The sequence below is a fragment of the Schistocerca serialis genome, chromosome 2 (assembly GCF_023864345.2).
Source record: "Schistocerca serialis cubense isolate TAMUIC-IGC-003099 chromosome 2, iqSchSeri2.2, whole genome shotgun sequence".
Classification (NCBI taxonomy): Eukaryota; Metazoa; Arthropoda; class Insecta; order Orthoptera; family Acrididae; genus Schistocerca; species Schistocerca serialis.
The window spans coordinates 648,050,930-648,076,170 of NC_064639.1; the positions used below are offsets into that span (position 1 = coordinate 648,050,930).

The 25,241-nt window shown below is 41.9% G+C and overlaps 1 protein-coding gene across 1 annotated transcript in view; it reads right to left on the reverse strand.

Annotated features, from left to right (window-relative positions):
• The window catches only part of LOC126455657 (juvenile hormone esterase-like), a 79,654-nt gene extending 69,708 nt beyond the window's left edge, over window positions 1–9,946 (reverse strand). The window contains exon 1 of the mRNA XM_050091424.1: window positions 9,789–9,946. Coding sequence (XP_049947381.1) covers window positions 9,789–9,938 — 150 coding nt within the window. The 5' untranslated portion in view covers window positions 9,939–9,946. The remainder of the gene's footprint in view (window positions 1–9,788) is intronic.
• Window positions 9,947–25,241: the final 15,295 nt, after the last annotated feature.

Below are 25,241 nucleotides of genomic sequence, written 5' to 3' on the forward strand. Positions count from 1 at the left end.
ACTATTACAGATACCTCCAACAACTCCTTAATCGCAGGTGCTTTCCCTGAGACCTAGAGATAGGGGCTACCCAATCCACTACCACTAAAGGACGTTGCCACAGCGTCCTTTGGTAACCGACCTATTTACACTAACACTACCAGCCAACAAATTACCTAGCCACAAACAACCTACTAGATGAATACCAATCAGGTTTCCATAAGTATCGCAGCACAATTGCCTTATGAAAGGTAACAGATGACTTAAACTTTGGCATGGACGCACAACAGGCGAGTACCATGCGCTTCTTAGACTTCAGAGAAGCTTCTGAAACTGTCTACTTTAATATTTTACTTGCCAAACTTAGCAGCCAAATTTTCTCGCTAAGTTCAGTGCACTGGTTTCGCTCATTCCTGGCGTCTCGCCAGCAACATAATGCCACAATGAAGGCAAGTAGTATCAAGCGTCTCCCAGGGTTCGATATTAGGTCCTGTACTGTTTTCACTATACGTCAATCATGCGTTATCAGTTTTGTCCCACTGCAAATACCAGTAGTACGCTGATTACGTAAAGTTGTATTAAGTGCAAAATCAATAACCGTGAAGACAGCAATCGGGAATCTCAGTTCCGATCTGTGTGCACTACTAAAATGGGAGCAAGATATAACATCAAAGGTAAACCCATACAAAACCAAAGCGATTCTGGTTGATCATTCTAGCCTCATTAATGGTAATTATTGGAAATCCTAACCATAGGGTAGTAGAAAAATATCCGCTACCACTCACAATAAAAGTTATTTATATAAATGGTTCAAATGGCTCTGAGCACTATGGGACTTAACATCTATGGTCGTCAGTCCCCTAGAACTTAGAAATACTTAAACCTAACTAACCTAAGGACATCACACACATCCAAGCCCGAGGCAGGATTCGAACTTGCCACCGTAGCGGTCACGCGGTTCCAGACTGAAGCGCCTAGAACCGCACGGCCACATCAGCCGGCTATTTATATAAATAACCTTTATTGTGACTGGTAGCGGATAATTTTCTACACCCTATAAAGGAACAGTCACGGAGTTCGACAGCATCCACTATGGATAAAATTTATTTAATCCGAACCATCTTTAAACCTAAATGGGACAAATATCAACTTTTGCCACCGTAGCGGTCACGCTGCCCATGCCCCTGCCCTGCTAAAATAGTAAAACTCTCCGCATTTTACCTAAAACAGAAACTTGTACAAATGCTTATACTTCCAATTATTAATCACAGCGATGTTATTCTGCAAGGCCTTTCTCAGGAAAGCTCATGGAGCGTGGAACTGGTTAAGAATGCGTGTGTTCATTATATGTGTGACGTTCGACATTTTTTAATCATATTTGACCATCATATGCAGAGGTACCTTGGCTGCGTGCAGACAATCGCAGACATTTCCATGCCTTCTGGCTTCCCTACTGTCTCATCAACGAACAGTACCCTGACATTTCTCCTCTACCTTAACGTTTTTATCTGAACAATATGGCAGACACATCCGTTCCCATCAGAGCAAGATCCTTTCTGTTCCACTCCACCCTTCAGCCACTTCCTGGAAGTCATTCTTAGTAGCGGAAACCCGACTGTGGAATAATCTCCCTCATTATGTTACAGAACTGAATAACATCCCCAGCTTCAGATAACAGTTAATGATATATCTAGCAAATCAGTAGTAATAATTACCACTTCCCTGTACGCTCTCGTTATCCTTGAACACCCTTCTTTCCAGCACGATCTTCCTCATTTCCCAGTATTCTTAGCTTGTGCAGTCACCTTTACTTTCCTTAGAACTCACTATAACATAAAACAACCGTTTTTACACCATAGATTCTTTTTATATCTGCGCTGTCATTACTGTTATTTTGTTATTATTATTATTATTATTATTATTGCCATTATTACTACTATTACTACTATCAATATTAATGATAGCTGCAGCAGCAGTAGGAGAAGTACTTCCAATTTTGTATACTTATATTGTTACTACAGAGACTCAAACAATTTTAATACTATTTGCAAATTATAACTGTTATTCATTAGGTAACTGTGAAGTAAAAGTGGTACTGTTTCTTTGAAACCCTTGTCCGATGTAAGAGAGGGGCCGATAGCCATAATGACATCAGGTGAAATAAATAAAATGAAAGACAGGGACTCACAAAACCAGAACACTCAAGTTTCCAAGGAAACGAATGGAAATTGTATGTTTTTATTAAACCTCGCCATGTCCTTCTCCTTAATTAAAACACCATCTCTAGCCAGCTAATGGATCCGTCCTCTACTCTCCAGTCTCGCCCTTTGACGAGCTATTCCACGTTCAGTAGTCCAGAAAACTGGTCGCGAAAAACAGGAATGTGCCTGAGTGGAATTCCATGTCCGAGCCCGGGAAGGTACTTGGAATTATCTCGCTCTTTCGCACTTACAATCTTGCTTGAGTTCTCCCAACCACCGTCTTCGTCCCAGAGGGCTCGAGAATACTAAGGCCCACGAGGGCAGGAAGGACCATCGATTTTGCGAGCTACAAACCGCACAACAAAATTCCTTAATCTATAGGGCTTTCAGCCATTAAGGTTGACCGGTGCCTGACGATAACCAACGGTTGGGCCTTGTATGCATAATGACCCAAACTGAAAACGTAATAATTCACGGAATACTGTAGGAAGAGAAATGACATTGAGTTTTATTGAAACAAAAAATGAGTACGAAAACCGACTGACAGATGGCGCTGGACAGCAACATGTCAGTAACGCCGCATGAGCATCATTTATAAAATGAGCTGTAGTGAGAAAGGGAATCAGATGCGCCAGCAATCGCGTCTTGTCAACTTTGTCATTGTTAGTGAATCTTCGCTATCAGAATGGAGAATCCGTCACGGTACCTATACGGTCCTATCGCCATAAGAAAAGAATTAAAACGAGTGAAGGTCTTATGAAAAATTTGTTGTGAAGAAAATGATCAGGAAGTTCTATAACACCCGCTGGAAGGTACGATTTTTATACAGGATGGCACTCCACCCCATATTGCTGCACGTGTGAAAGATCTCCTTTCGGTGATGATCGCATACTGAGCCACCGCTTCCGTCATGCTTGGCTTCCCAGGTTCACACTGTTACTCTTGAAATACTTGAAATGTGAAACACTGAAGATGGCACTAGACCTTGCATTTGATAATAATGTAGTGTCGTAGAAAGGGCTGCGATAAATGTGCAACAGTAAAACAACTATTGCAACAAAATAGGTAAACAAAAACCAAAGGATTTACGGTGAGACTAGATAATAGAATGTAGTCTGGTGTCCAGTAGTGTTTCAAATTCCAAAACTTTTCGATCAAGTACTGCACTGCTAAATCTGTCATCTCAGACTTCTACACTACACAGAAACCGGACTTCACTGATGTAGTTCACCCATGAATATTCGTTTTCAAATTATCACTTTCAAGTGGTTAGGTAGAGTGGGTAAGGTAGAAGTCAACACAGACTGATTTCATGATGGCTTAGAACAGTCCCTAAACCGTTTTATAACGAGTAACATATATTATAAGGGGTCCGGAAACGCACTCCGTGAACTAAGCTTCGTCGCATATGAGAATGCGTTGGATGACGCAGATAGGATCACAGTCACCGCTCACATGTATGTTGTGTCAAGGTAGTACGAAATGGATTCGCATATCGCTATTCCAGACGGGCGTGAGCTATTTATGACACATGAAAATTTGTGCCAGACCGGAAGTAAAACTCGAATTTCTCACTTGTCGCGAGCGGTTGTTAGCCGCTTTGGCCGCCAGAACAGATCCAAACGTCGATATGTCACGGAGTCCACAACCAGTGGCACGCACATTTCGTGACTCCTGCACAGGCAGAGACGGATATTTTATCGCCATTTTAGCCCATCGAGGCGTGGTTACATCCTGGAAGGACACTGTAACGTGAAGGTACAGACACAGTATAACCCCACACATTTTATCCATTCATTTGTTAGAAGAAAGGCTTAAAGGTTTAGGATTAAAGCATACAAGTGAGATAAACCCGTCGCAATTTTTCCAAAGAGCATTTCATAAATTTTCCCTAAGGGATGTAGCGACCCATAGAATAACTAAATGTGTGTGGCCGGACGGGGATTTGAAACCCGGCCCTTTCGTGTGCTAGTCCAATGTCTTAACCAACTCGCCATCTCACGCTGTGTGCCTTCAGAGCTGTTTGAACAAAACGGATGTATCATTACGTAACTTATTTCGACTATCAATCATCTGTCAAAGATTTGCGAATCGTTCCCCGTCCTTCACGCAGGTGTTACGAGAAGTCGTTATTGAACCATTCGATCAAAGCTAATGAAGAGGCTAAATTGTAGACAGGTGTCACTGTGGTATTATTGCCAAAAACGCTCCAGCACTTTTAATTTCGTTTCTTTAATGGAGGCTGTTACGTATGTGGAGTCAAAGTGGGAAAGAACAGCTTATTGGTTAACTTACTCATAAATCGATCGAGGATGTCTGAGTGGTAAACTGACAACTGAGTTGAGTTCTAACAATGCTGTGAAGCGAGAATTCTAATTGCGTCACTTGCCGACGATTTCGTTTAAATGGTTTAAATGGCTCTGAGCACCATGGGACTTAACATCTGAGGTCCAAAGTCCCCTAGACTTAGAATTACGTAAACCTAACAGCCTAAGGACATCACACACATCCACGCCCGAGAAAGGATTCGAACCTGCGACCGTAGGAGCAGCGAGGTTCCAGACTGAAGCGCCTAGAACCGCTCGGTCACAGAGGGCGGTGACGATTTCGTGGCTAGTTCTGAAGAGAGATCGAATATTTGTTACTAACAACTCCAGGCCAACTTTTTCTATCGTACTTTCGTTGCGCTTCATCTCACTTCCTTACTCTTAACAAAGAATTTGTAGAAACATATTAAATAAAGTAGTATAATCTGATTACTAATAAGTAGTTGTACATGAGTATTTCTATATAGTCTGAAGAGTTTGTGATATATGAAAAATATATAAATTATTTGCAAAATGTTTTTCACTATTAAAATCACTTACGCAATGATTGTTATTTAAAAACATGGGCGCTTTAGGTGGAAACAATACATATGTTTAGAGAGGAAGAACAATGACTTTGAAACAACCTTTTTAATGAAATTATTCTATAAATAGCATCTTCTGACTGTTACGATTGTGGAAAAGAAGACAGGAAATTGGTTTTGAATGAGGTACAGTACGAACAATATTCAAAAATAAGTGCGCACGAATGAGTAAAATAAGCATCTTTGTTAAATTTTTACCAGTTTAGTTCTTCGCTATTAATGTAGAAGAATTATTTTAAAAACACTCCTGGAAATGGAAAAAAAAACATTGACACCGGTGTGTCAGACCCACCATACTTGCTCCGGACACTGCGAGAGGGCTGTACAAGCAATGATCACACGCACGGCACAGCAGACACACCAGGAACCGCGGTGTTGGCCGTCGAATGGCGCTGGCTGCGCAGCATTTGTGCACCGCCGCCGTCAGTGTCAGCCAGTTTGCCGTGGCATACGGAGCTCCAACGCGGTCTTTAACACTGGTAGCATGCCGCGACAGCGTGGACGTGAACCGTATGTGCAGTTGACGGACTTTGAGCGAGGGCGTATAGTGGGCATGCGGGAGGCCGGGTGGACGTACCGCCGAATTGCTCAACATGTGGGGCGTGAGGTCTCCACAGTACATCGATGTTGTCGCCAGTGGTCGGCGGAAGGTGCACGTGCCCGTCGACCTGGGACTGGACCGCAGCGACGCACGGATGCACGCCAAGACCGTAGGATCCTACGCAGTGCCGTAGGGGACCGCACCGCCACTTCCCAGCAAATTAGGGACACTGTTGCTCCTGGGGTATCGGCGAGGACCATTCGCAACCGTCTCCATGAAGCTGGGCTACGGTCCCGCACACCGTCAGGCCGTCTTCCGCTCACGCCCCAACATCGTGCAGCCCGCCTCCAGTGGTGTCGCGACGGGCGTGAATGGAGGGACGAATGGAGACGTGTCGTCTTCAGCGATGAGAGTCGCTTCTGCCTTGGTGCCAATGATGGTCGTATGCGTGTTTGGCGCCGTGCAGGTGAGCGCCACAATCAGGACTGCATACGACCGAGGCACACAGGGCCAACACCCGGCATCATGGTGTGGGGAGCTATCTCCTACACTGGCCGTACACCACTGGTGATCGTCGAGGGGACACTGAATAGTGCACGGTACATCCAAACCGTCATCGAACCCATCGTTCTACCATTCCTAGACCGGCGAGGGAACTTGCTGTTCCAACAGGACAATGCACGTCCGCATGTATCCCTTGCCACCCAACGTGCTCTAGAAGGTGTAAGTCAACTACCCTGGCCAGCAAGATCTCCGGATCTGTCCCCCATTGAGCATGTTTGGGACTGGATGAAGCGTCGTCTCACGCGGTCTGCACGTCCAGCACGAACGCTGGTCCAACTGAGGCGCCAGGTGGAAATGGCATGGCAAGCCGTTCCACAGGACTACATCCAGCATCTCTACGATCGTCTCCATGGGAGAATAGCAGCCTGCATTGCTGCGAAAGGTGGATACACGCTGTACTAGTGCCGACATTGTGCATGCTCTGTTGCCTGTGTCTATGTGCCTGCGGTTCTGTCAGTGTGATCATGTGATGTATCTGACCCCAGGAATGTGTCAATAAAGTTTCCCCTTCCTGGGACAATGAATTCACGGTGTTCTTATTTCAATTTCCAGGAGTGTATGTTGAAATTTCTGGTAAATGACATTTAAGTCTGAAAACGTCGCGAAACTACTTTCCTTAGTCTCTGTTTAAACTCCTACTCTCGGTAAGTAATTTATCTTCTCGAATATCTTATGTAGCACTCCCAACTGTAATATTATTTCCAGCTGTTCTTTTGCTTCACACAAAATTTCAGGCTTCGTTAATATGCGCTTAGTGCGCTTCTGTATTGCATGTATCACGGAGAAGAAATTTTAAAATACTGTGTTAGTACACGACCTTAAGCTGTGGGGCCTAAACATTATGCAAGCTAGAGGTCAAATAATTGCGTGCAAATATATCTATCGCACACTATCATTTAGCCTGGAGGTATTCTTAGTTAAAATTTGGAATCAACGTCTCTTCTGTTTAATCCGTAGGTCGTTTGAATCACCATAGTCGACCTTCTTGTTTGGTTTTTCAAACATCTCCATCGTGTACTGTGGTATCTTTTAAAACTGAATTTCCTATATAGGATACACATTATTGGTGACGAGTTGCTGACTTTGGGATCTACTGTGTCCAAAACACGCTGCCATGTTTTTGCAGAGGAAGTATATCGTTTTATTCCCTGTAACCCGAGCCTAATGGTCTATTAAACGGAGTGCCTTGAAAAAACAAAGTCGCGAAATAGAATTCCGATCGCATCCCAGAATTTTCTGCCTGTATTTAACTTAACCTTCACGTCTGAGTTATGAACATGTGGTTCGAATTTTACGTTGTGGAGCAGCGCTCCTTTCAGCGGGTACGGTGCAAAGGACGGGCTAGTGCCTCGCAAGACTCCGAGGCGTCGTTCAACTAAAAGACTTGCAGCAGGCCGTTGAACCACACCGAATTATTATTATTCTTTTTATTAGTGTGGAAATCGTTGCCTAATGGTTCATTTATGACGAACGCTGGCGGTGTAATTACTACGACTACACTTCGTCTACTTCTATTCGAATTCCGCTCCCGTGGGTAACGTCCCCATCATTCCGAAGCTTGACCGCCACCCAACCTTTGTTTAATTTACTTTTTTAGTACTCTTTGCTGGACTGTCAGTTTTTCCGTATAACTCTATTGTTTTTGAGCGTTGACCAATTTTACGTCGTTATTAAGAATCCGTTACATCTCTACAAAAATACATTTTACGCGATCACTTTTCATAACCACATTGCGAGATAGTAATGAGACATTGAAAATATGTTCCCGCTATAAGCGACGCATTGTTGAGTAATGTAAGCCTTAATGCTGACACTTTAGCTGAGGACTACGATAAATTGAATTCTTAGCACAGTCAATTTAAACTGTTGTTCAGTTGCGAAAAGCTTTCTACACGGGCAGTAACTAAATTCCCTTTATAGACTGTATGGGCAGTTTCCTCATATCAGAACAAGAAAAGAAATCCCTTTCAACGTGGACTATAAAGGGCATACCTTAAGAGCTATTAGCGATTGTCCATCTCCATTGCTGAGATGCACATCTGTTCTACTGCAAATTACTAGCTTTCCATGTTTTGGGAGGTGCTCGGTAGACCAAAACAAGAAAAACTGTCAAACGAACATACGTTCTATAAGAGCTCTGCTCATCATCACTGCTGTGATACACATCTCTGCTACATGCACTCCCATATTTCTTAAGATGTGCATTTTAGAATTCATGCTTACTGGCCACTATTTCTTGTTTTGGTCACCTCCAAAAATATGGAAAGCAAAGAGCTTGCCGTTGAAGAGATGTAGTTGACTGTGTCGAAGATGAACTGACGTTTATGGCTCTTACGGGATGCTTTTTAGAGCCCATGTTGACTGGAAACCTTTTCTCCTTTTGATGTAAGAAACCCATCTTCGAAGTCCGTAACGGTAATTTAGTGGCACCCTGTACATAACGGAGCCGTTATCATCGAGTAAAACAGAAGTGGTATCCGGCGTCTCCCAGGGAAGTGTTATAAGCCCTCTGCTGTGCCTAATCTACGCAATCGGATTACGAGACAATGTCAGCAGCCTTCTTAGATTGTTTAAAGATGAGGGTGATCGAATTCAAATGGCTCCAAACACTATGGGACTTAACATCTGAAGTCATCAGTCCCTTAGACTTAGAACTACTTGAACCTAACTAACCTAAAGACATCACACACATCCATGACCGAGGCAGGATTCGAACCTGCGACCTTAGCAGCATGGCGGTTCCGGACTGAAGCACCTAGAACCACTCGGCCACGGCGGGTAAGGGTGTCACTAACAGCCTAACAGAGTCATCCGAACGTCGGAACCAATTGCAAAATGATTTGGACATGGTATCTGGATGGTGCGAAAAGTGGCAATAGTTCCTCAGTAAGGAAAAGTGTGAGGTCATCCACACGAGTACCAAAAGATATCCGTTAAATTTCAATTACACAATAAATCATACCAATTTAATGGCTGTCAGTTCAACTAAACACCTGAGAATTGCAATTAAAACGTAGGTTGGAACGGTCACATTGATGGTGTGGAAGGCAAACCTAAGACCACATTCTATTGGCAGAATACTTAGAAGATGCCACGTTATTACTACAGAGATTTCCTACACTACGCTTGTTCGTCCTCTGCTTGAGTACGGATTTTCTGTTTGGGTCTCTTAATAGATAGGCTTGACGGAGGACATCGAAAAAGTTCAAAGGAGGGCGGCTCGTTTTGTATTACTGCTACATAGGGAGAAGACTACCGCACATACGATACACGAGTCGGGGTGGCAATCGTTAGAACCAAGGCGCTCTTCGTTGGTGTAAGGTTTTTTTCACGAAATTTCAGTGTCCAACTTTCTACTCCGAATGCGAAAGTATTTTGCTGCCGCCCGCCTACAGAAGGAGAAAGATCATCATGACAAAATAAGAGAAATCAAAGCTTGTGTACAAAGATTTAAGTGTTCACTCTTCCCATGAACTGTTAGGGAGAGGAACGGTGGAGGAATAGTCTGAATGTGTGTCGAAGATGGCACTGCCAGGCAGTTAAGTGTGAACTGCACAGTAGTCATGCAGATATAAATGTAGTTTCACCTTACCATAAACCTCAGAGGGCCAACAGGTGGCTTGGCGTAGGGAATGCCCTGGAAGCTGCAGTAGGGGCGGCCGGAAGGTGTCCTCAGCTTGCGCCCCCTCAGCGCCCCCTGAGGGAAGCTGATGGTGATGGCTCCGTTTGCTGGTGTCGCCATGTCGCTCCGTGTCGCGCAGGAGACTGGCAGAGCTAGCGGCGTCGCGCCGAGCGGCTGATAGTGGCCACCTGCTGGCGGGTTGTACGAGACTGCTGATAAAAAACCGAACTGGATATGGAATACTCGTTGCCCTTGTGTGTCGCCTTTGCGCACATCGGCCCTATGCAGCATGTACGTCACTGAAGTTGAAGTACACTTGAATAAAGGGTTTAGAACATCGCAGCTACTAGTTAACATCAAGGTAAACTGTGATCACGATCAGAAAGGTGCACGTTAATGTTCAAGTTCCATGAAATAATAGGTGGAGATATAATCCAGATCCGCTCTTCGGTTGTTACAAGTGATGTTTCGAGTTACTAGAATAAATTACGGGTGATGTGACTGTCAGATTACTGCGCCAATGAAATCAGGACATTCCTCCCTTTCCTGGTGACGATGGTTCATAGGGAGCATCTTAGAAGATTCTTCTGCGGTGATGTCACGATATTTGACATATGTCATTGCTGGATTCCAGTTCTGTCGTGAGTGATGGACTGTCCCTTGTAGTTGTGCTGTGTGATTTTACTTTATTTTTATAGTCTAGTAATCATCAAACACCTAACATGACATACGACATTTCTGGAGACATCTACTGTAATTACAAGATAATGTGCTCGGAGTCGGGGTATGAAATATCCGAGGATTGAACGACATATCGTTTCCTACATGAGCATGGTAAAAGTATGTTATAATCAGACTGTCCTGTTTGAATGCTATAATTAGGTTTGCATTATCCCTCACCAGCTGGTTAGGGAGTGTAGAATAGTCTGACTCAGGTAAATTACATCAACAACCATATGGCTACCAAAACAGAAATATCGTCGAATTTGATCTTGGTTTTCCACAGCAACGTCGTCAAATATGAACACATTGTTTGGCATTACTTTTCTGGTGGAGGGATATCACTGCTCTCACTGAATGTCGTGTATGTCAAAACATATAATCCTGAAACGTGTGCTGTAACAGCTGCTATTTGGGCTGAAAGAGTGTTTTGAAAATACACATACAGTATGTGATCAAAAGTATCCGGACACCTCCAAAAAAAATACGTATTTCATATTAGGTGAATTGTGCTGACATCTACTGCCAGGTACTCCATACCAGCGCCCTCAGTAGTCGTGTTTCATGGAGGGGGCTTGCACTCCTTGTTGTTTTGCGTGGCACTATCACAGCACGGGCCTACACTGATGCTTTAATCACATTCTTGGTTCCCACCGTTGAAGATCAATCCGGGGATGGCGACTCCATCTTTCAACACGATCGAACAGCAGTTCCTAATACAAGGCCTGTGGCGGAGTAGTTAGACGACTATAATATTCCTGTAATGAACTGGCCTGCACAGAGTCCTTGACCTGAATCCTATAGAACACCTCTGGGATATTTTGTAACGACGACTTCGTGCCAGGACACACCGACCGACATCGATAGCTCTCCTCACTGCAGCACTCCGTGAAGAATGGGCTGCCATTCCCATAGAAACCTTCCAGCACCTAACTGAACGTATGCCTGAGAGAGTGGAAACTGTCATCAAGGCAAAGGGTGGGCCAACACCATATTGAATTCCAGCATTACCGATGGAGGCGCCACGAACTTGTAAGTCATTTTCAGTCTGGTGTCAGGATACTTTTGATCATGTGGTGTATATGCTCAAAGCGGACTCCATCTGGATGTGTTAGAAGTGACCTGAGATCATTTTCCTTGCTGCAGTTGGATAGATCTACAATTATTACACGTATGTTGTCGTGAAGGATCATGTCACTGTCCTTCCAGTCTTCTTGCATGGTGTCACAGCTCCAGTCACTTAAGACAAAGACTAGAGGCTTTATCCACCTTGACATGATACCTACTACGTCAGGTATTGGCGTGCAATGGGGTTTTAAAGAATGTAGTGAAAAATATCCCCCTGCCATGATACTATGTCAGGTACTGGCGTGCAGCCAGCCGGTGTGGCCGTGCGGTTCTAGGCGCTTCAGTCTGGAACCGCGTGACCGCTACGGTCGGAGGTTCGAATCCTGCCTTGGGCATGGATGTGTGTGATGTCCTTAGGTTAGTTAGGTTTAAGTAGTTCTAAGTTCTAGGGGACGACCACAGATGTTAAGTCCCAGAGTGCTCAGAGCCATTTGGATCATTTTGAACTGGCTTGCAATGGGGCATCTACAGATCATTTAGGTAAACGACTTAATTTTCTGCTGTTGTATGGTTCCAGGGAAAATACTGGTAACAGTAGATTTAGGACATGCAATATAATGAAAGGTATGAAATAAAACACATTCTGGTTTACTTTTATTCAGTAATCATACAAAGGATGCACATGACAGGTTTTTTCTTCATGTTAAACCAGTACAAAATATAGAAAATAAAGCCTTCCTGTAAGCATAGAATTCAGCATGTATTTCTCTCAAACTTATTGACAGTAGATTAGTTTCCGTTGTCACCATACTGATCCATAGTTCGGAATCGTCTACGTGTACATTTTTCTTATGGAGATACCCTGCAATGTCCCTATAGACAGCTGTAACACAAGGCCGCCATCTGTTCAGTCTGTCCAACACAGTGGATAGCGCCATCTGTACAGCGAACAAGTTTATAATGGTGGAATGCTGTAGATGAATGGATGTGTCACCAGATTTCACACAGAGAGCAGAATCATCGTTAGAGCTAGGATTTTTGCATAATAACATGATAATGCATATAAATGAATATTTAAGGGGTGATTGCATTTATAAATAACTTTTGCAAATTTATCGATATATTTTACTTTTGCAGCAATGATTCTTGAAATACGAGTATTTCACCACAATAGTTTAAGAAGAAGAGTAAGACCTTATGAAATTTCTCTTTTATTGCTCTGTTTGTGTAGAAATTACTTCTCGGTCTTATTTACAAATCCATAAAAGGGCGCCTAAAAATGAGGCGAATATAGCAATCAGCAATGAGCGGTTCGTGTACTATAAAAATATTTCTCTCGGCAGCTTAAGAAAAACTAAATAGCGATCAACAATCATGCGGCAAACCTATAAAGTTAGGTCGACCATCACGTCATAAAAGTCTGTGCGGTTTGCATTGTGTAACAAACGAAGCCGCTGGCGGCAACAATGACATTTTCAAGAATGAAAAAGTTCCATTGTCAGCTACCTATAATTCAGTAACTAGTGTACAGTTCTTCGTGATTTCTGATGTGTGCGCAGGAGAAGACCATATTACCACAGTGCAGAAGGAGAAGAACAGTAAAGCTTATTTACTTCGACAGTGGATTGATGGAAATCCTACTCTAAGAACAGAGGAAAATGTATTGTACCATGTGTGTGAGAAGCACGTAAGTTCTATTTTTGCTTTCTGAAAGTTAAAAATCAGTATGATTTTGGAGTTAGTTTTTTACTTAACCCTTAACTACTATCGACCGTCTCTCAGACCGCTACTAATTTTTGTGTCGAGATATTTCTCACACCCCTGCAAAGCCAAATGGACTCTTCGATTTACCTTCCTATTGGGTGTCAAGCTATACGTGCCAGCATTCTTGCATTGTTGCTGCTCTTTGTTTCGTAACTATTAGCCTTAAGAGGTCTCACAGACGTACCATAGTGTTTGCGTGCCGCGTTTTTACTGCATGCTACTGTTTCTCCGTGGCGGGGAAAGATGGGCCTTCTGTGCAACGTGTGTTACGTGAGACAGATGTCTTCACTTGCGAGATGAGCCTCAGACACCGAAAGAACAATTCGAAAATCGAAAAACGTGCACCTTTTGCCCTCCTCGTCTGAAGAGGAAAACAAGTATCCATGTCAACTGCGTGGTGTTCCGATTTGTTTGGAGTGTTCCAGGAAAGTCTGCGTGAAGTGTTTGCAGGTGGAAATTGACTAAAGTATGATTCAATGGCACATGAGAACAAGTATTTAGTTTTTACTTGTAATTTTAGAAGTAAAATGGTGGCAAAGTTTCTCCATTTATAGACTTACAGACTGAAATATTCGCTCTACACTGCACAGTGAGTCGTAAACTGAAAGCTGACCTCGCACACAATTCATCGTAAGTCATGTCGGATTTTTCCACCTAGTTATATTGCCAATTTGTAATATAATCCCTCTGATGAAAATCTGTGTGTGAGTAGAGAGCTAACTATTCGCTGTTATTTTCGTAACTCATAAAATTGGATGTTTTCAGCCGACAATAAGAGCTCACTGTCCTGCTCCAATAAGCTGACCAGGAGCGCGTCTGGATGCCAGGGCGCTGCCGCTGCTGCGAGTCCTGATGTGTTGGGTCACGTCGCTGCAGTACACCTTGACAGGTTGGAGGACGTCACATCCATTGAAGAACAACAAGCGATAATACCTGCACAAAGATGGCATTTGACTCACACGACAATAAGCAGAGACAATGAGCGGTGGATACTTACTCTCCAAATGCGCCTGTCGTCTAGGGGCTGTAATAAAAGAAAAGAAACACACTTAAAGGATCAACGACGTGTCTTGCGAACGTCCATACCAGAGCATATGCAACGAACAAAAGCGAGCCAAATGAGATTAAGAAAACTGATTAATAATCAAAAGCTCTCGGTCACGGATTCGAAACCCGCCACCGTATAAATTTTGACTAATAATCATCATTGGCGGCCGAAGACTTCCGGCATAAGAAGTCAGCCTCAATCTTTGCCAAGAATGCAGAAGGCAAAGGAAACCACTACATTAAAGACGCATAACTTGTATCCATAGGACATGTGACCTGTAATTGAAGAAATGTTATAATGATCTCTCCATTGGCGAAAGATTCTGGAATAACTTCCATTCTGACTCCGAGAAGAGACTGACAAAGGGAAGATGACTATGTGAAAAACCCTGGATAGAAGCACCAGCGCGGCAATTCGGACTTTGCGGTTATTGATGAAGGCAAAACTCAAGAAAAATCAAGACACACTCATAGATTTTGTCAACCTCGAAAAAGCGTTCGACAATATAAAATGTTGCAAGACGTTCTAAATCCTGACAAAAATTGGGGTAAGCTGTAGGAAGAGACGGGTAATGTGCAATATGTCCATGTGCCAAGAGGGAATAATCTTAGTGGTCGACCAATAACGGAGTGCTCAGATCAGAAAGGGTGTAAGGCAGAGGTATAGTCTTTCGCTCCTACTGTTCTATCTGTACATCGACGAAGCACTGGTAGAAATAAAGGAAAGTTTCAGCAATGGAATGAAAATACAAGGTGAAAGTATATCAATGATACGATTTGTTGATGCCATTGCTATCCTGAGTGAAAGTTAAGGAGAATTACGTGATCTACTGAATAGGATGCAAAGTCTAATGAGTATAGAATATGAATTGAGAGAAAATCTAAGAAAGACAGAAGTAATGAGAAGTAGAGAAATGAGAACAGTGAGAAACTTATCGACGGGATTGATGATCACAAAGTAGAAGAATTTAAGGAATTCTTCTACTTAGGCAACAAAATAACCCGTGACGGATGAAGAAATTAGGACGTGAAAAGCAGAATAGCAGTGGCAAACACGGCATTGCTGCCAAAGAGAATGCTGCTAGTATCAAACATAGGCCTTAATAAGAGGAAGAGATTTATGAAAATGTAAGTATGGAGCACATCACTGTACGGCAGTGAAACACCGACTGTGGAAAAACCGGGACAGAAGGGAATCGAAGCATTTGAGACGTGCTATAACGAAATTTGAAAATTAGGTGCACTGATAAGGTAAGAACTGAAAAATTTCTGCATAGAATCGGAGTGGAAACGAGTGTGTGAAAAATTCTGAGAAGGAGAAGGGGCAGAATGATAGGACATCTTTTAAGACATCTGGGAATGACTTACATGCTTCTAGAGGAAGGCGTAGAGGGTAAAATCTGTACAGGAAAAAAAAAAATGACCAAGTTCTTGGACTGCAGATGTGCTGAGTTGCTATCAGGTCTTCGAATGAAGCACTAGTGAAACGGTTGAAATCACAACATCGAGATATATATGGCTCTATGAGACACTGTCGTTTATTTGGAGAGATGCATATGGGTCATGATGATGGCACTGTGGAATGCCGAAACTATTAGACGCCAAAATAAAGTAAAATATCATCTCAGTTACACGGCTGTTAGAATTTCATTGATATTGACAATTACATAACCAGCCGATGTCCCCAGTCCATGACGGATCAACATATTAGAGGCCACGGCTGCGCTTCGTAGAAATAGGACTGTAATGCTTGCGCAGATAATCATACAAACAGGTAGCTGTGTAAGCCAACTGTCTCCAGAATGAATGGTTCTAACAACGATTGGCAAGCAGCACTGATGCCAGAGCACAAGCAGTCTTAACAAATTCCCTGCATCACAAATAAATTCCAATACGTGAAAGCTCTAGTCACAGACAAGATTATAATAATAATAATGATAACGCTTCCAAAATGCAATTTCATACTAAGGCGGAATGAGGCTTGCTGTGTCAAGACCAGCTATAGAACCAAGCACCGTCGCTTATTTTAATGGAAACCAGTAAGAATGCATGAACGGCGATCAACAAGTTGGAGCAAGTCTGGGGATGAATACTGGACCACAGACACATTGTAGGTCTTTGTCCTGCAGGCAGGAACTTGCTGTCGTTCCCCTTTGTCTTTGACAGACAGAGTCCCGCCGACTTCTAATAGGTGACGTTTTGTGAGCATACGTCTTCTTCGACATAAATTGTTGTGTTTCACAGCCAGTTACCACACAGATTGTCACTGCAGACTTTTAGACTCTTCATAGAAGGAGTCTGACAACGAGGTAGACAAGTGTTCCAGGTGTGCCTTTCTCGGCATACTGCACCCGGCCAGGGAGAGTCTGTTGCCATCTACATCAAAGCCACAGGCTGTTTTGATGCATGAGTTCTAGGAAAGCGTTCTTCGCTCCTTCCAGGAGACTCTTTGGTTGTCTACAAGGAAGCAGCCAGCATTGCAATTTTTCTCCGATTCATGAATGTCTTTGAAGAATGCAACACTTTATGGAATCATCATTCTTTGTCAATGACACCAGTTGTCCTGCATCATTTTATAGGAAGATATCTGAAACCGCCGCCATAAGGTAGAGCGTTTTTTACTTGCATCTCCCCACATCTCATCTTATCTGCAAGGATGTCACTGAAACAGTTCTGAACGATGAGGTAGATCCACTGGTTAGCTTCTTTGTCTGTCTTCGCATATCTTTCTAGAATTTCGCCGTCGCCTTAGAATGAGGTGGTTCTGAAGGCCAACACCGCAGAGTATTCAGGTATTCTGTTAGAATCATTTATAGTTTTGGTATTGTACAACCATCAAAGGAAACCCCTTCGTTAGCCCATAAAGCACGCTACCACCGAAGGAACAGTAGTGACCTCCTAGCCTAGAGAATACAGCTACCGGATAAACACAACCGACGCAGTCACTACTTCATGTCACCACTAGGTTCTCCTCGTCCCCAGGTTAGGCATACCATATGTAAAGGATATGAGAAGAAAGATCATCAGCTGATCGCATTCTGCATTGTCAGACGGACCCACCATCTAGTACAATGATGTGGGGTGACATTGGGTATACAACAGGATCCATCTAGTACCTACGGCCAGTAATTAGGAAAGCAGCAGTTACATTTTTGACTGTGCCCTATAATCCAAGTCTCCAAGATACTACCTTTCAATAATATTGTGTCAGAATGTGCCCTTGCTGTACTGACGCGTCTCAATACAGGGGACATTCAATAGTTGACCTGATCAGCATGTTCTCCGTTCTTCTCATTCACTGTTTGTACCTCGTCCTGCATTGCCAAGAGAGAGATACGCCACGAGTAGCAAGACTACGGCTTAGAGTTGAAGCACAATGGAATGACGACCTCCGAATTGAGTTTCTCTAGTTGTTCAGTCGAGAAAAAGCCACTGTTACTGCCAGAGGTGATACCGCTTTGTACTATATTTCGGAACCTTCATATCCTCATATTATCTACAAACAATCACATTTACTTTCTGTTATTCTGTATAAGCACAACGATAAAGATACCGTTAACTGCATCCCTTCCTACTGTCAGTTTCATAGGTCATCATTGTACTAATAGGTGCTTCTGTCAACAAGAGTTAGAGGGGAATTCCCATTCTTCGCATGGGCAGTTTCTGGTTGCCTGCCTCAAGGAAGACTTCCACCGTGTTCATCCACTAATCTGACACCATAACCCGAGATGGTGGAATTAATGTACACGTGCTATGTTGAAAAATGTATCACATGTTTATTGTTTAATTGATATACAATGCTGAATGTTTAAATAGCTACCTCGTCACTCGGTCCTATCATTTGTGCGTGACTTGAACCTGTTTAACGATTATGATGTTCAAACAATTACCGCTGTCTTGTTATTAGTAGGCTACATGGAGGGAGGGACTCTTTATTTAAGAAACTGACGCTGACTGAAGGTCATAGTACCCCATGCACCATGCCTTTGGCATGCAGACCACAGGAGCCAACGCGAGTTGGATCACGTACCGCTCCTGGTTCATCGTTAATGTTTTAAATAATAGAATCTTGTGTGTGAGCTGGAGCATAAGGGAAGCATTCAAACTTTTTGTTTAGAGAATCGGAGACAGCAACAGCACACATTGTGGCTCACGTCACATTGCTGCCACCACATTTTTTTCAGGTGGACCACCAAGTACAGCTGACTTGAGTATCTTGCGAGAAGTGACAGTAGCTGCCCCACGATGAATAGGTGTGACATCAGGGAGAATAACGCTGTATCACTCCTGTGGGCGCACAGCGGTCATGCTGATGTTTGACAACTAACATCTGCAAGTCATAGCTTTCACAAATGAGTCAGGCATTAGAGATGTGAGAGTCCAGAGACTGCTGTCTCTACAACGAAGTGACCTACACAAAGCTCAGCATCACTTTCTCTGTAAGAGGGTTCAAATGGCTCTGAGCACTGTGGGACTTACGGTGTGGCCGAGCGGTTGTAGGCGCTTCAGTCTAGAACCGCACGACCTCTACAGTCGCAGGTTCGAATCCTGCCTCGGGCATGGATGTGTGTGATGTCCTTCGGTTAGTTAGGTTTAAGTAGTTCGAAGTTTTAGGGAACTGATGACCTCAGATGTTAAGTCCCATAGTGGCTCAAATGGCTCTGAGCACCATGGGACCGCAGCAGTCACGTGGTACCAGACTGTAGCGCCTAGAACCGCTCGGTCACTCCGGCTGGCGCGGCAGGGTATGTAAAAGTTATGCCGACGGGCACTGGGGGACGGTACGTTAGTTGCCGTAAGCAGAATGCAGGTTTCCAGCGCAGTTGCTTGTTATCTAAAGCCTATCCTGGACAGAGCGGTTACGGCTCGCACGGTGTGTGTGAGAGAGATAGTGGCTTGCAACACGCAGCCTTCACGTAACTTGTTTCTGGAGGACAGACGCGTGTAGTAAAATGTAGCTGTTGTGTTGATGGAATAATTGCTGTAGGTACTGTCTTTCGACAATATTACTGTCGTTCGACGTTATTTTTGAGAGAGAACATTATTGCTAAGTGCTATTGTGTAATGCCGGCCATGTAGCCGAGCGGTTCTAGGCGCTTCAGTCGGGAACCGCGCTGCTGCTACGGTCGCAGGTTCGAATCCTGCCTCGGGCATGGATGTGTGTAATGTCCTTAGGTTAGTTAGGTTTAAGTAGCTCTAAGTCTAGGTGCCTGATGACCTCAGATATTAAGTCCCATAGTGCTCAGAGCCAGAGCCTATTGTGTAATGAGGATCGTACGATATAAGCAAGTAGTTCTGATCCATTTCTTGAAAGAGTTATTAATACGCTTGTCTTAGACCACGGCAGTGGATAGAATGAATGAAGTTGCAACAATAACTGTGGTTGTCGGATGAAGGAGACTCTTTGTGCAAATGTCTAATACTGAGCAGCTTAGGGCGGAAGAACCAATATCCTAACGTATTTCTGTGGGCTTACATAGACTGACGCAAATTCCAGTGGACTTGGTAACGATGAAGCAGAGACCAGGACACCACCAGCTGTTTATAAAAAAAAAAGGAAGTTACGTTTGTACAGTTTGTTCCATTCAATTACGAAGTCTGGCACACCAAGCGTATGAAGAATATTTGAATTAAAATCTTAGTTGCAACTTGTTCTTTTATTAACAACACGTTTCCCATTCGCGGGGAATTTTCAGGTTATCTCAAAACTTCCTTTCTCCAACATTTAACAAAACTATAAAACGGGTCTATGCTAGCTTGAAGTGCGTATCAAATCAGATGAGCCAAAAGGTTGAATACAGCACGAGCCATATTTGATTTTTTAAGTGTTAGATAAGGGAAACGTCTCGGGAAGTCCATCTGATTTGACGTGTACTTCAGTCTGGAACTCATTCGTTTTATTGTTTTTTAGCAGTTTGTAAACGGAAATTTTTAAGATATCCTGAAGATGCCACAGAAAGGCGAAATGCGATGTTAATAAATAAAAGAACAAGTTGCAATCAAGACTGTTTAATTAAAAAAGAAGCTATGTTCTATCTCAGATTATGTATTCCTGAATGGTCATTAAAATTTAGTGCTATTGATTCTTTTCTAAAGTGTGAAACTGTCCATTGATTACAGACTTGTGTTGGTATCACCTGCTATGTTTTGTGGTCTCCGTAAGTTAATGTGACGCAGGTAGTCTTTTACGGTGTGCTTAAAGCAAAAATCGTTGAAACTTACTGTAGGATAAAGTTTAAGTTGCTTTATTAAATTGTAGAGTTTCGATTGGAAAGGTTATTGGTTCCTTTCAAATGTTTTATTTCAAAACTAAAGTTTCGTTTTCTAATATTCACTTTTGAAAGTAATTGTTTAAAGTTTTAATGTGTAACACAGTTACAATAACTGTGTGCCAGTCTAAAAGGACATAAAGTGCGATCATCAGCGACCGAAGTTTTATGCACATTTGGTCCACAATAACATGTTTTAAGAAAGTTAATGTAATTCAGAGTCAGCCAATCACTCAACCCCTACCAACGCTCGGGATTTAAAGCGGAAGCGGAATATTGCAGGCAACGGTCACAGATATTAATGCTTGAATATTGTTTGTGCAGTTTAAGTTACTGAAGTTGAATGATGTCTCACTTTAAGGAAATGTAACTTGGAACCGACGTAACGTTACTAAATGCAGATGAAGACGAGCTTTTTTTTTCTTTTTCTCTTTTTAAAGGGACGAGTATTTGGTGTCAGATAATACGGAATAAGCTGTAAATGTTTTGCAGTATGCCAAAGGAAACAGAGAATGAGCAGCATAGAGCGACAGAGTAAACTGATGTGAAGAAATGATAGTACGTCATGCTTGTGCTACATTCTGAACTGAGACACGCTGAAGGTCAGAATAGCATTGTGTTTTTGGATGGTCGTACTGGTAGGGTTATTGGTAGGAAGCAAAGACTGAGCATCCAAGAGCTCCGAAAAAGGTGGAGAATTGCTTGTACGTACTAATAGAAGTCTGGAGACAAAATAAAAGATGTGTCTCAGACCATGAAGTTATAATATTCAGTCAGTCATGACGGGACAGTGCAGAAATTTGAGGAAATACGTCGATGAGGCTATATATGGTGCCAGTGACGGACCTACAGTCGGTAAAAGGAACCAGGGTGTGGGCAAAGCAATTTGAGGCCAAAATTCTGAGGTTTGTGAACTTAGCCCACAATTGAGAAACACAGATACAGAGGAGGGACTGGAGTGGATAACGACAGTAAGGGGAGGGGAGGTGATATCATCACAGTGAGGCAACACGCAGCGGAACCTTTCCCTGTCAGTTGATGCTTGCTGGACCTCGAAACGGAGAACCACAGTCACTCCCCATATGTCTTTCCAGTCATACTGTTGACACTAGCGAGTGAGACCGTGTGTTGAAGTAGGGATAGAACGATTTTTTTTTGAGTCATTTGTCTTCAGACTATTTTGATGCTGCCCGCCATGAATTTGTCTTCTTTGTTAGCCTTTTCATCTCAGAGTAGAAATTGCAACTTACGTCGTTATTCGTTGGATGTATTCCAATGTCTGTCGTCCTCTACAGTTTTTACCCTCTACAGCTCCCTGTAAAACAACGGCAGTCATTCTCTGATGCCGTAACATATGTCCTATCATTCTGTCCCGTCTTCTAGCCAGTGTTTTCCACATATTCCATTCCTTGTGATCCTCCACAGATCCTCCTCATTCCTTACCTTATCAGTCCACCTAATTATCAACATTCGTCTGTAGCACTACATCTCAAATGCATCGATTCTCTTCTGTTCTGGTTTCCAACAGTCCATGTCTCACTACCGTACAATGCTGTGCTCCAAACGTACATTCTCAAAAATTTCTTAGATTAAGGCCTACTTTTGAAGCTAGTAGATCTGACTTGGCCAGAAATGCCCTTTGCCGCTACTAGCCTGCTTGTACGTTATGTTACCTTAATACTTGATGCATAGATCATGAATACGACATTTCATAATAATGTGAAACGTTTCAGTTTAACATAAGTTTTCTATACACAAAATAATTATTTTTTACAGTTATTTCTTCGTATTTATTCTTCATATCTAAAAATTCATCTATTGACTAGAAGAACCTGTCATTCAGAAATTCTTTTAATGTGTTTTTAAATGTTGGTTGGCTATCTGCCAGACTTTTTATGCTATTTGACAAATGACCAAAGATTTTTGTGGCAGCGTAATTCACTGCTTTCTGTGACAGACCCAGGTTTAACTCAGAATAGTGGAGGTCATCCTTTCTTCTAGTCTTGCAGCAATGGACATCGCTATCATTTTTTAATTTGGATGGGTTATTAGTAACAAATTTCATAACTGAATATATGTACTGCGATGGTAATGCGAATATCCCGAGTTCCTTAAATAAATGTCTGCAAGGTGGTTTTGTGTGGGCTCTAGGTATTATTCTGATTACACGCTTTTGTGCGATGAATACTTTTTCTCTTAATGATGAAATACCCCAAAATATTACACCATATGGAAGCAGTGAATCAAAATAGGCCAAGTAGGCTAATTTACTGAGATGTTTATCACCAAAATTCGCAATAACCCTAATAGCATAAGTAGCTGAACCTAACCATTTCAACAGATCATCAATGCGGCTCTTCCAATTCAGTTTCACATCAGTGCTCACATGCAGAAATTTTGAATATTCTGCCTCTACAACACAATTTTGTTCTAAGTGTATTTTATCAATGGTGTTACGCCATTTGCTGTACAGAATTATATATACTGTGTTTTCTCAAACATTAGTGAGAGTCCATTAGCAGAGAACCACTTAATAATTTTCTGAAAGACATTATTTACAATTATTTCAGCTGATTCTTGTTTGTTTTGTGTTATTACTATACTCATCGGCAAGAAGAACTAGATTTGCATCTTCATGAATATAGAGTGGCAAGTCATTAGTATATATTAAGAACAATAATGGACCCAAGACTGAAACCTGTGGGACATCATTCTTGATACTTCCCCAGTTGGAGGACTCTGCTGATTTTTGCAGAGAATTATACTGTTAAATTCAACCTTCTGCATTCGTCTAGTTAAATATGAATTAGTTCTTTAGTACATTGTCCCACTCATACCACAGTACTTAAGCTTATCTAAAACAATTTCATGATTCACACAGTAAAAAGCGTTTGAGAGATCACAAAATATCCCAGTGGGTGATTTTCGGTTATTAAAAGCATTTAATATTTGATAAGTTAAAGCATATATAGGATTTACTGCTTAAAAGCGTTTTTGAAAACCAAACTGACATTTTGTTAGTACTTCATTTTTACAAATACGTGACGCTACTCTTGAATACATTATTTTATCAAGAATTTTGGATGAAGTTATCAGAAGTGAGATTGGACAGTAATTGTTATCATCAGAGCTATCCCTTTTTTTATGCAATGGTTTAACAACAGTATATTTAAATATATGTGGAAGAAAGCCCTTTTTCAGTGAGCTATAACATATGTGACTGAGAATCCTACTTATCTGTTAGGAACAAGCTTTTAGTACTCTGCTGTAAATGCCATAAATTCCTTGTGGGCTTTTACTTTTGTATGATTTTTTTCTTATTTCAGTAGGACAAGTGGATTGAATTGCAGTTTTATTAAATTGTATAGGTGTTGCTTCTTCCATAGACTACCTTGCTTTTCTAATGAATAGCTGGATCCTATTTTATCTACAACACTTAAAAAAATCTTTATTAATTTTTTTTTGCTTCTGACTTTTTGTTAACAGATTTTTCATTGGATGTGATAGAAATACATTCTCCACGTGCTCCCGGTTGCCCTGTTCCTCTTTTAACAATATTCCTAATTGTTTTAATTTTGTTATCGGATGTGCTAATCTCAGACACAATGCACATACTTACAAACTTTCAGTAACATAACTTCACTATTTTAGAGGACTGTTTTGCATTACTGTATGGAGCAATGCCATATACTGTAACCAGCTGTGCATCGTTATCAGACAGACCATTCTTAACATGAAAAGGTTTTATTTGATTAAATTTATCTTGGTCTATAAAAGCATTATCTAACAATGTGCTGCTCTCCGAGTAGGAAAATCAGTAACTGACGTCAAATTGAAAGAACCAAGTAATATTTCAATATCAAACTTCCTATCGAACTCTTTCAGAAAATCTACATTGAAATCCTCAGAAACAATAATTTGATTCCTCTGTCTGACAGATAGCACAACAAAGAATCGAAGTTTTTCAAAACAGCTGAATATTTCTCAATTGGGATCTGTAAATAGATACAATTATAAAAGTACCATTATTTAGTTTTTAGCTCTCACGTACATGTGTCTATACGTTGCTCTACACAAAATATTTTAGTTTATAAATTTTTTTCACTGTAAAATATTTTGACATGTGTAGCAACTCCTTCTCTCTCCATAGCGTGTCTACTTACATGCGCTGATATTTTATATCTGCCTACATTTACATTATCCATATCTGTGACTATATGATGTTCAGAGTGACGTAGTACATCTATTCCACCTTCAATTTCTGAATTTTGTAAACAAACAAGAAACTCAATTACTTTATTTTTTAATCCCCTAATACTCTAATGCAGTACACCAACATTATTTTTCAGTGTGCTTTTATGAGAATCTTGTAACATACTAACATTGGTTTTCACTGTACTTTCATGAGAATCTCTATTACCTGCTGCTCTAAGCTTCCTTGCTCCGTCCATCATTGGTTCTTTTGCTGCCAAGATAGTAGACTACCTTAAGTTCATCCACTTTGTGATCATCAATCATGACGTTAAGTTTCTGTATGTCCATCCTTTTGACTGGA